Raw genomic sequence first — 12,580 nt, 5'->3', positions numbered from 1 at the left:
GGGCTGTGGCGTTTTCGTGCGACTATAGGGTGGCCACTGCGTGTGTTTGCTGCGCAACGCGCGACTATCTACGAATATTATTTTGGGCGCCAGTCGGCCTCAGTTCCGACGGATGCGAGGGATCCGTACGCCTCATGAGTCTCATTCGGAAGTGGAAGTTTAGCCGCATTAAAATGACTCACCGATCTCGCTCGGAGCGTAGAATTTCGGCAGGGTCGACGTTGCCGAATTTATGCGACTGCACTTGCGTCCTTAGAAAGGACGTGGGGATTCCAAGCAAGGACCCCTCCTCCCGCAGTTCTCCGTACAGACATGGGCAAGGTGGACTACGCGATGCATCACTGGCCCCGTGTTCCTGATTATTCCTACCGGATGGTCCTTCGTACTGCGTTACACTTCTGGTAAACCTGGTTGTCACATTGTCTTGCCCAGTACTCGGTGAAAGGTCGCTCATCTCGAGTCGAACGAATGGCGCTGCCGTTGCCATGACGCGTGCACGGAAACTGAATGTCAATGGCCTTGTGCCCGATTTGGCTGCATTTTTGCGATCTCCTCCGAATACACGTGTTAACGACCTCAACGGGCCTTTCCTGCCCAGGAGGAATCGAAGGACGCGTCGATAGCGTCGATCGCGTCGATAGCGTCACGTGACGACGCGGTGACGTTCAGTCACCCCGTGAGAAGTTTCGATTTCTCTTGATTCCATCGTAAGATCGCAAGGGCGATCTTGAAAGATCACTCCCCTCCCCAGTGCTGGGCAATTCCTAGTGGCCGCTCGTTCGCACAGACTGAACACTTCGCAGGGCAACGCTGCCCGCTAGGGTGGAGCTTCCGTTTCCGGTAGTGGACGTGCCGCGTACCTAGGGATCACCCGCGTCCGGTTCTATATGCCCGTTTCGAAGCGTCCATCGTGCCGTCTAAAGCTCCTTCGGCAACGATCACTTTTCACTCTATTCCTCGCATTTTCAGTCTCCGTGCTATTTTCATATCGACACTCCAATTCCTGACAGCCATCTCCTTGCGCACGAGGAGTCTTGCGCGCGAGTAGAAGAGGATTCTAGAGCAACCTTCGTTATTCAGCACTTAATTAAGTTAAGAGACATAATCAAGCCAGTCAAATCGTTGAAGAGGTTAATGGCCCTTCCGCAGTAGCATCCTCTCCTACTCGATTATGAGCTCCAAGCTCTCGAGTCTCTGCGATGCCTGCCTTCTTTTTTCCCCGTGTCTTCGTGGTTGGCTACTTCCTCCTGTTGGGTAGGCCTCTCACGATGGCCCAGACACGTCTTGCCAGCGTCAGTGATTGCGCCTACATCAATCTGCTCGCGTGGCTACGCTCGAGGGAATAAAGCTCCAACTTTAACCTTCGTACGTCCCTTCAAAATACTTACACATAAGATCCTTATGAATGATATCTCACCCAACCGTATCTTCCAACGAATTCCATAAAATTGAGCGTAAAAGGGTTAATGTCCACTGGCATGCAGTCTTTGTAAGGATTACCTCGAAGGTGTCGCCTCTGTGCACTGTGCGCCTGGGTACGCATAGCATTCCAATGGCTGTAGCGCAAAAGACTGGCCGGGAATCCGCTTCCGGTCAGCAGCAGATCCGCGAAGCAGGAAGAAACGAAAAATGGCAAAGCAAAACAAAGGTTAAGCGCCAAGTGGGGAAGTCGTATAGTCGTTTAACTATGCGCTCGCTCTTCGTAGGTACGTAAGGTGTTGATAGGTGACGAGGAGCGTACTCGTGTGTGGTCGTGTTCCAGTATTCCGCAGAAAAGCGTCCTCGACCCGGTATGCCTGCACCCATATCGGACGACCAGTAGGAAAAACATCTCCCAGCCTATCCGTCGTTTGTCGTTTGTTGCGCGATAAGCCTCTGTCGATAACGGATTTCCGGTAAGGAATGAGTAAGCGGTCGAGTGGCTGATCGCGTACGCGGAGGAGAGCGGAGGGAAGGAGAGGCGTGCTAATGCGAATGCGAATTCTGCTGCATCGACGAAGTAGAACCATGTGCGACAAGTGCGACAAGTGCGACAAGTGCGACAAGTGCCCACGTTCCTGAGGGATTACGATTTGAGTTGTGTTCACGTGGTGATCGGTGCGTAAGCAGTTTTGCATTCCGCGCGGAGACACTGCTAAATATTGATAACTCGAGTGCGCATACCTGCCTCCTGCCTTCCACGCTTCCTATCAGAACTAATGACCTCATCCTTGAATCACTTCTGAGAAGCCTGCCGAAACTCTTATCGAGCTCAAATCATATCTTAACGTCTCTTTTCGGGCTATCAAAGTATTTTCGACTTTTGCTTATCAGCTTGAATTCTTGGGGACCACTAAGACCCGTGTTCTGTATAAGATGTGAGTTAACATGTTTATTAGTGTTTGAGATCGACGACGCAAATACATATGTGCTACCTGCCGATGCTCTCCAATGGCAAATAGAATCCCACTTGGGCCGAACGTTCCTCGGTGCCTGGAAGCATTCGAAGCTTCAAGGAAAATGACACGACGCCTCTTCCCTCTCGCTCCCGTCATGTCTCTGTCCGTCTCTCTCCGTCTCTCTCAAACCTACACCGCACACTCTTCCTGCCACGCAATATTCCAGTAGGCACAAGACACTCGGATTTCTACAAGACTTGACGCGTTACTCACGGCGGTCTTCTTAGAAATTCGGCTTGACTGTTTTATTTCACCCGTTGCGTATCAGCCAAACATCGCTCCTTCTGGGTAGTTTACAATCTCGCGATTAGAATGAAATTCGAGATAGTTGCATCGCTCTTCGCAACCGAAATAATAATATTGTGTTACGGCGATGCGACACCGGGATGCCACGAAGCCTCTCTCTCTTTTTGTGAATATTGCTTTCTTTTACGATATGTCGAAAAGCCTCTCTGCTTGATTTACAAGTTTAGGACAGTTTCTGAGTATTTTAGGCACACGCTCCAGCACTGTCTATCTCGCATTGAAAAAAATCAAAAAAGACAGTAATGTCAGATCCAAAGGATTACGAAGTTTTTTTTTAAGGCAGTAAAGCGTATCGTCCTACGCGTAGCAGAGCAACAGTGATAGCAGTGGCGTAGTAGTAACGATCGCTGAGGTAGTAGCAACGGAGGAAGCAACGGGGATGAATCTGCCTTAACAAATGGAGAAGGAAAGAGATAAAAAGGGTGCTGCGCGGATGGCTGAAGCGTGAAGAAGGGAGAGAAGTGCCCTGAGGGTTACGGTTAGAGAAGAGCGGAGTCGAGTCTAGTTTAGAGCGAGGGACCCCGCCCTGACGCTACCAGCCGAACTCTCCACGTCAAGGTTTCAAACGTTCCGAGGGAGTGCTGAGTCCCGCGCAGCAACGACGCCGACGTTCGTCGGCGCGACCGTCACGCAGGGAGCAGTTCAGCCATCCAGCCATCCAGCCATCCAGCCATCCAGCCATCCAGCCATCCAGCCATCCAGCCGTCCAGCCGTCCAGCCATCCAGCCATCCAGCCGTCCAGCCGTCCAGCCATCCAGCCATCCAGCCGTCCAGCCGTCCAGCCATCCAGCCATCCAGCCGTCCAGCCGTCCAGCCATCCAGCCATCCAGCCGTCCAGCCGTCCAGCCATCCAGCCATCCAGCCGTCCAGCCGTCCAGCCATCCAGCCATCCAGCCGTCCAGCCGTCCAGCCATCCAGCCATCCAGCCGTCCAGCCGTCCAGCCATCCAGCCATCCAGCCGTCCAGCCGTCCAGCCATCCAGCCATCCAGCCGTCCAGCCGTCCAGCCATCCAGCCATCCAGCCGTCCAGCCGTCCAGCCATCCAGCCATCCAGCCGTCCAGCCGTCCAGCCATCCAGCCATCCAGCCGTCCAGCCGTCCAGCCATCCAGCCATCCAGCCGTCCAGCCGTCCAGCCATCCAGCCATCCAGCCGTCCAGCCGTCCAGCCATCCAGCCATCCAGCCATCCAGCCATCCAGCCATCCAGCCATCCAGCCGTCCAGCCGTCCAGCCATCCAGCCATCCAGCCGTCCAGCCGTCCAGCCATCCAGCACTGTGAAGCAGCGAGAAGCACAGAGCCTGTCAGACTCGCCCTTCTGCTCGCACTCGGCTCTACGTTCTTCCCGGACCTCATTCTTTCCTTGACCGGCGAAGAGCGCGCGTCGAGCTAACCGTCGTGCTCGCTGTAACGGCAAAAGTCCTCGCGATCGGCATACCGGCGTTGCCAGCCTTCAGGTCATTATCGGTATAGCAGTGAATTTACTGGAAGAATCGAGAACCCGTTTTTCCTATACCGGCAACCTCTGGTCTCCAGTGCTCTGTACTCTCGCCAGACGTTTTTCACCGAGATTCGAATGTGCTGCCGAAGTTGACGCGCCTGGATTACACGCCTACCAACCTGACCATTCGCAGCCCCGCCGTAGCAGCGTATATTGCGAATAACGGAAGTTAAACTCGTCACAGCAGTCCGAGGATTTGAATTTCTTAGCTGCCGGACGCTGATAGTTTTGAACTCGACAGCCAAAGTGACTTAGGATAGAGTGGCTACGAAGCAATGCGTTGCTGACAGAGGGACAGATAGAGTCTGCAGGCTGCCGGACAGATCGACGGACACGCATATACAGCCGAACACGAAGATAGGGAGACGGAGAGACGCCGTTGCCGTTCCCCCCCCTCCCTCGCGCTCTCTCGCTCAGTCGCTTATTCGCTTGGCAGTTGCTCGCGCGTTACCGACCTAACTGGACGAGTTGTGAGTGCGCTCTCCGTGAAAAAGTTCTTTGATACGTGCTGCTGGGTTTGTTAAGCCGTATTCCTTGTATTGCTTTATACGCAAACTGTGTTCAGTGCTGGAAAAGGGAAATAGCTGTGTGCTCTGTACGCCAATCTTTTTCCTGGCTGGTGAGTATTGTTTTTAATTTGTTGCGTTTGACGTTTACACGAAGATCCGTTCGTTTCGATTTGAGTCCGTGCATTTTCATTGGAGAATGCCAGTTGTCTATATTGCAGGCTTTTCGTGTCTCCTGATGTTTTCAAGAATACACGTTTTGTGCGTCGTAGAAATTGCCAGACTCTTCGCGTGACAGCTGGACTACTTAAAGAAATTCTCCTGATTGCGATGGCGACTTCTTGATATTTTAAATATCGTGCTGCTTCGCACTGTTGGATACGATCTTAATGGTACACCGAGATGGCCCAGGAGCAGCTTGCTCGCCATTTTGAAAATAGGCACCGATCGATAACGCCAGCGCACGAGAGCATTTGCGAAAATCTCTGGAGCTCGGCTCGAGCAGGCTCGTCTCCTCCCCGGTCTTCTGCTCGTTAATTAATTTCTTGGATACATTTTTCCTGATTTCATTTCTATCGGATATTCAGTCTAATCCCTGTATAGGCTGCGTTTTACTATAGCGTACTACTACTTTATGACGAGTGAACTGTATCCCATGCACTGTCGTATCACGTGTAAGCCAATACCGGCATGTTCCAGAGACACTGGAAATGGGATTGTACGGTTGTAGATTATTGGGCCCAGCTAAGCGATCGAGTTACGCCATCTTGCGGTACTCGTTCTACCACTTAAACGTAAGTTGTTCACCCAGGCCCCAGGCCACCTCAGAATACGACGGCCGTGCAGCACCGTGTGCCTATACCTATCCCAATTCCCGGTCCTTTCGAATTCGCTCTTTTCGTCTAGTGAGTTGAGACACTCGAGTAGAGAATTAGCTCATATTAGCCAGCACGCGTGTGTATGCACGTATAAGCAAGCAAGAGGCAGACAAGGCAGATACTTTCGATTTCCTAGCGAGAGTTCAATTCCCTTTCTTGAATCGAAGGTCCCGGCTAAGAGGATCACAGTCCGTAGCGGAGGAGGAGATGAGGAGGAGGAACGACAGGATAGAGGCTTCGGCATTTTTTTTGTACTCTCGTGGTTTCGTCAAAGCTAGCGAGAGGCGCTGACAATGAGAGGGAAAGAGAAAATGGAGTCTTTGTCTGCTCGAAGCCCGGATTTACTCTGTACAGTTACGCTGTGAGTCGGCTCTGCGTCTCTCTGCATCTTCCTGTGTCCTACGCCTTTGCTCGGGTGCCAGTTTTCTTTGTGCCAATTTTGCATGGCCTGCCTACCTGCCTCGCATTCGAGATCGACTCGAGTTCTCAGGTACCTCTTGTTTGGAAACCATATGGTTCCTGGTTACCTCGGGTAACTATTTCCTTTGGACAGAGTAGTACGCAAGGAGAAAGGAAGGACAATTTTAATCTTTGGTGGAGCCAACTAGTTAGAAGCGATAACAAATAAAAGTTATCAAAGTTGCGAAAACTCGTAGAGACTTTTGCCCGCTGACAGTCTTTTGCTTATCCGTGTTTGCGATTCCGTCGCGATAGATTCGCCGATTGGGCAGTCGATGGCGTCTGGGACAAGAACATTTATTCCGTCGAAATGCTCGTTTCACCGTTGCACCTCGGCGAGCCTGGCGTAACAGGTTACCAGACAGCTTTTCTCTCTCTCTCTCTCTCTCTCTCTCTTCTTCTCTTGTGCCTCCTGCACTGGTGAAGCCTGTTTTCCCTCCGTCTACTCTCCCTCTGTCTCCTTCCTGCGAACCTTTTGTGATTTGCGCTCTTTGCGCGATGGCTGCGACACTGGCTCTCCTGACTCTCCTGACTCTCCTGTCTCTCGCTCGAACGGCAAAGGCAGTACTATAGTTTTTCGCAATTAACCGCGAGTGGCAACCAGTTTGAGCAACCCCAGTCGCCGCAGCACTCCTGATAGCGGGTCGTTAGCTTGCCCACATCTTCTGCCTTCGACTCTTTAACCCAGAGATTCCGTGAAGTCGGCCAGCGCCGCGACAAGCCGCACGGGGATATAACGCTGCGCTGGTTAGAGAATGGCGGAATCGCAGAGTGAGAGGACTCCCAAGGATTGGTGGAGAGTGGGTGGGGGGTGGGGGGGTTGGCAACCGACGATTCTGCAAATGTCCTTCCGCCTGCCGGGACAGCGGAGGCACTTCGTAGGCCCAAACTTATTTCGTGGATTCCTAAAAATTGGCACCTGACAGTGTTCGGCGTCATCCCTGGTGGCTCACTCTCTGGTGGTTCATGTGCGAGTATGAGGTAACCTTAAGGTACTCCTCGGGTCTTGCGCAGCATCCCTAAGTAGTAGTGTCCCAACTGCAGTGTATACAGATTTAGACTAGCGTTTTTACAGTTTCCCCGGAGGACAAGAATGCTGCCGATATGTGTCCGTTGGTGTTTTCTACGGTGGTTTTTTCATTTTAGAATGAAGAAAATGAAGAGACCGAAGAAAATGAAGAAAGGAGGCAAAGGAGGCACCACTCGCGTGCACGTGCGTGTTGTCGGATGCGTGTGATTCTCAATAGAGTCTTTGAGCGGCAGTGACCCTTGAATGCGCTTATTAGTCTATTGAACGGATTGATGAGGAGGAATCTCAGCGTTATTCTATTTATACGCGGAGCGTCAATGGGAAATTACTCGTAGGTTCCTGCGGGACGTGTGTTCTATAATCGTCCGCGTGATGGGAGTTGTCCGTCCATGCGGTGTCTCGGCGTATTATATTGGCCCAGTGAGATTAAAACGCTGAATAGAGAATAAAGTGAAGGCATTAGGACCAGTAGAAGAAGAAATGTTCGCGTCCGATCAGTCATGCAAAAACGTTTTTAATTGCAAAGAGCCGATTAGATATTCTCGCAGGAAGAACTCGGGCAATTTTTTTGAATTTTCCCAGCTCGCAAAAGCGTGTGTGGGCATCGACTACTTCTTATCTAAGGATGTAGCATGGCCACATCACTTATTGCGCGACACTCTTCTAAATATAGCATGTTCGGTGCGATATGTCGTGCGACCTTCGCACTCGTAGAATTTCGCTATTTCGACCAAAATCGACAAATGACATTTATTTATGAGAATTGATTTGCTCGATGAATGTAGAGTCGCAAAAGCAGTGGCGTGCCTGCAGCCAAAGTGCAATTCACGAAGCATGGGTTGCCCAGAGACAAAGTAGGGACAGTTGCAACTATATTCATCCTGCACTTCTAGAAGGTTTCTGTCGAACGGTCGAACGGTCGAACGGTCGAACGGTTCTTTCTCCCACCACGCAGCTCGAGTAAATATGTGTCGCACACGAACTCACCCAGTGAATTCTCCTTCGAGCCGTCTCTCTCTCTCTCTCTCTCTCTCTCTCTCTCTCTCTCTCTCTCTCTCGTACTATATGCCAAGTAGAGTCGAATCATTTGCAAAGCTCTTACACGGAAACTGATTCGGCTTTCCTTCCAACAGCTCGTCGAGCCAGGAAGTCGTTTTCCGCTCTTGGACATTTCTTTGTTGTCTGTTTTCTTTCCGCGGATTGCGGGATTGTTCGGCGACGGATTTCGCCAGAGCTGCCTCCGATGTACTCAGTCTCGCCAAAGGGAATCACAGGGCGTTTCCATGGTTCGGTTTCGCATTGACCAAGAGAGCAGCAGATGTGCTCAGCTGTCAGCTGTTGGCAGGCAGCAGCGCGCGTCGTGCCCGCCAGAGGGAAGGACATCACGAGGGCTTTAAATCCATTCCCTCCTGGCCTCCTGGGAGCATGTTTACCTACGGTGCACGTACAGCACAGCAGCTCAGGAACACCAGGGGCATCGACGCGACAGCGCCGCGTGGACCCTTCTGGAACAATACGTCCTCGAGCGGCTGTTCTTCCGTTACACGTCGAGGAAATACGCGATTCCTACCATGGGATGCTGCGTCACAACGGGATCTCCGACTAGCTAGAGGTTGCCTCGCGTGGAGATCGGAATGAGCGCCCGTGATCATGACAAAGTTTACTAAGGAGTCGATATGTGGTTCGACTAAACCACTTTCTGTTGATGTTGTCGATTAGCCAGTAGCTTTATCATTTCCTGTCGGGCTTTTATCTGAATTGAATGCGAATTTTCGGCAACGAACAATCTTTTTTCTCATGATCACCTCGTCACCTTAATGACGACCTTATGCTTTCTGTTTTGCAGTTGAGGAACCTCGTGATTCTGGGCTGTGTCGAAACCAACCGGAAGACTAGGAGTCAACGAGTCCTCGTGCTATTAACGAGAGGAAAAGAGTCGATAGTAAAGAGGCGGAAGTCAGAGACGTAGAGAGAAGATGGGTGCGCGTCAAAGCAGAAGATCCGTCGACATAACGACGACGCCGAAAAAGGACGGCGTGCCAACCGAGGGTGGAGTCGTCGGGGACGCCGCGGCACCTGGTGATGGTAAACTCGAGAGGATCGAGGAAACCGATTCGAAACCGATCTCGAATGGTGTCTCCTCGCACACGGAGGTTGCTGCCGATAAAGAAGACAAGGATAAGGATAAAGATGAGAGCAGCGAGAAGGATAAGGAGAAGGTGGTAAGTACACAAGTAAAAGCAGTATTGATTTGATATCGATGTTGGCATCTTGTCTGGTATTTCTTACGTCGGTTTTAAAATCGACGCTCATTTTTTAAAGACAATTCTGTTAGTGATATTTCCCAGCAGCACGCATATTCAGAGTTCATGTGACTTTGTAATCTGCCTGTGTACTTTGACCCTGTACGGCAGTGCCTGTACGTCGAGACGTGCCATCTGCAGGTCAGTCCCCTTTCTATTGACAAATGGATTTAAGGCATCTCGAGTTACGCAACGAATCGAGAGACGCCTCTCTCGCTGGCCCACACCACTGTGCTCTTGTGTCGATGTGTACCTACGACAGCTGCAACCGTACTATTCCGAGACTGACCTAGGAGAAGCTGGCTCTCTCTCTCTCTCTCTCTCTCTCTCTCTCTCTCTCACTCACTCACTCTCTCACTCATGCGTACCAGACAGACGTATATCGTCCGTCGTAGTGCGTAGAGTGGCTGCTCATACGTGTGTGTATGTGCGCGAGTCAATTGACGCTCGGCGGTCGACCAGTCGACCAGTCGACCAGTCGACTCGACCAGTCTTCCTGGATGCTCCTCGTCGGGAGTAAAATCGGAAGTGAAGACGTCATTTGGTCTAGTGTCGTTGATCAGAGTAGCATGGCGGATCACGCGGTCCGCCGTGCAGAGGATGGCGGTGCAGCCAATAGTCGTCTCGTATTTCAGGATCAGCTAACTGTGCTCGCGAGAAAGCAGACTCTGATCTTTACTCGGGTGCCGATCTGCTTGAGTGGCTGAACCACGCAGCCTCCACTTTCGAATGAATCATAAGCGTAACTGCTTGTCTCACAACCAGTTCCTCAGGCTCTTTTTGTTGGCCTTGCTGATCTGGCCATTGTGCGATCACATGATACCGTAGCGCTGTTGGCTCTCGCAGCATCGCCAGTTGGCTCCTCATGCTCGTGCAGTCTGGCGCTGCCGAAGCTTCCGACTTCTTCCTCCCTGAAGTTCGTTTGTCGAGGGAACTAGATATTCTCGCAGTCGAGTAATAGTCCTCGACTTGTCGCGCAACAGATACAGTCGGCAGGGATCCCCGGAAGACGTGCAGTGGAGATCAATTCGGGAAATTAGAGCCTGAAAGATCTTTGGGATGCAGCAAGCGGAGAGATGCGTTTGTCTTTCGTTTCTTATTTTCTTATTTCATGTTCCTTGCCTTATTTAATTCACAGCCGTTATACTCGGAGCGTGCTTGCTCTTTGGCAAAATCTCACATGATTTCGCGGCAGGTGCACTCTCAGTCCTCAGTCCTCAGTCTCGGTCGAACACCTGTCCTTCTCACGTGTCAGGTTGAAGAAGCAGTTCTCGAGTTTTGCCAAAGTTGTTCTTCGCAGCAGACAGTAGAAATCATGCGAGGTACTTGCTGCAACTTTACATTGAAGGAACGAAAAGGATTAAAGTCTGCATAATCGACGGATTGGTGACGTCGGCAGTCCAGTCGAACGACCCTGACCATGCGCAAATCGAGATAACCAATTAAAGAGTCTGGCTCTCTTCGGCTCGTTGAAAACTCGAAAGTTCGCAATCCCAATGGAGGAGCCAGCGCTTCCTTCGTTCCTTCTCCTGCTTTTGTGTCTTCGACGCTTTTCCGTCGCTTCAAAACTTTTGGTAGGCGAACCGAAGTGGTCGCGTGTCCCTACGCGACCGAGGATTGTCGACCGTTGCGTTTATCCCTTTATTTAATTCCCTCTGATGTTTTCCGCTGATTCTCGATTATCGACACGAGACGAGAAATTACATGTAAAGGAAAGAAGCGTCTATAGAAAATTCGTGTTACTTCGAGTGTCCAGGGAGTAAAAGAGGCTGATGGCTTTGCGTGTCTCGAGGTCAATACACACATTCTCGAATAACCACAGACTATAGATACGACATGGACGATTGCTGCCTCTCTTTGGTTTCCCATGAAATTCAAAAGGAAGGCAGCTGCTTTCTTCACTCGCAATCAGTTCCTCCTCGGTTCGTCCCTCGAGCGACAATTCTGCGACCTCCAGCCGATCGGCGCACGTACGATTCGAATGCTCGACCGATGATTCAGTACGGAGGCACTCGTGGAACGCGTTTTTCACCTGCGCCAATTGATTCTCCTCCCCTTCGGCTCTCTCGCCAGCAGCTGCGATCGCAGATGCGGATTATCCGGCTTCTCGTGTCTACTCGTCTTTCTCTCTCTCTCTCCCTCCCTCTCTTTTATCTACGTTTCTCTTTGAAAATGTAAATTTTTGAACTTGGGCTCACTGTTAACGGAGGGGTGGGGGGGATAATCGACGCGAGGCCTAAAACGAAAGACCGCGATGGAATCCCTCGAGTACGAGGCGGGACGCCGATTGACGATTTTAGACTGGCGCATTCGGTATGCCATATGTAACATATGGCTCACATAATAATGTTTGATCTGACGTTTGACGATCCATGAGTTATTTGGCTGAACGAATTAAATACTTAATTTTTTAGTCATATGTGATTGATAAAAACTTGAGATCGTGGCCGCGGTATTCATGTGGCGGCGCAGCAACACGAGGGGAATAGCGAATTAGAGGGCACGGAACGTACGTATGTTGCGACGCGTCCTCGACGAATGCATCTATCTAACTCCAGAAGCCATTGTACTCCAGGCGCCTACGCATCGCGCACCGTCCCTTGTCCCTCTTCGGCACCTCGACGCACCTCCACGCACCTCCGCGCACCTCCACGCACCTCCACGCACCTCCACGCACCTCCATGCACCTCCACGCACCTCGTCGACGAAGAAGAGGCCGCGCCGTCCGGGCTTTATATCGTCTAGTCTCGGGAACAAAAATAACTCCCTATTTACATAATATAATGCGCGTATAAGTGGCTCGAAGAGATTCTTATTGACTGGACAAATAGTCGTTGGTATCGGTTTTTATCGCGAGACATGCAGCTGCATCCAGCCAATTTTTTATTTTCTTGTATTTTCTCTCTTCCTCCGCATCTCTCGCACCTCTTGGTTCGCCCCCCTCGTCCCCCTGGCCGCTCTCGCCTCTCGTTACGTTACTACTCCCCATGTTTTCCCTACTATGGCCGACGCGTTTCTCTCTAACTTGAGTCCATAAGGCGATCTTCAAGAAGACGTACTCAAGTTTCCTGCATGATTTAAGTTATTTAGGCGCGGACACGTGTTCAGGGCAAGAGCATTCTCGTTATTTACGACAGGGCTGGGTGGTGGGGGGGGGGGGGG

The 12,580-nt window shown here is 51.2% G+C and overlaps 1 protein-coding gene across 3 annotated transcripts in view; it reads left to right on the top strand.

The window, feature by feature from the left end:
• Nucleotides 1-12,580, top strand: part of LOC107266036 (proteoglycan 4) — a 41,478-nt gene that overhangs the window by 12,959 nt on the left and 15,939 nt on the right. Inside the window, exons 1-2 of one of the 3 annotated variants that reach the window (XM_015736111.2) lie at nt 4,054-4,861; nt 8,962-9,337. In XM_015736111.2, the coding sequence (XP_015591597.1) occupies nt 9,092-9,337 (246 nt within the window). In that variant the 5' untranslated portion in view covers nt 4,054-4,861; nt 8,962-9,091. Of the gene's footprint in view, nt 1-4,053; nt 4,862-8,961; nt 9,338-12,580 lie in introns of those variants that run through there. The other 2 variants (XM_015736108.2, XM_015736109.2) reach the window with 2 other exon arrangements.

Source organism: Cephus cinctus, unplaced genomic scaffold (genome assembly GCF_000341935.2).
Source record: "Cephus cinctus unplaced genomic scaffold, Ccin1 Ccin1_scaffold0280, whole genome shotgun sequence".
In the NCBI taxonomy this organism is placed as follows: Eukaryota; Metazoa; Arthropoda; class Insecta; order Hymenoptera; family Cephidae; genus Cephus; species Cephus cinctus.
This window is presented reverse-complemented; position numbering and strand designations above follow the sequence as displayed.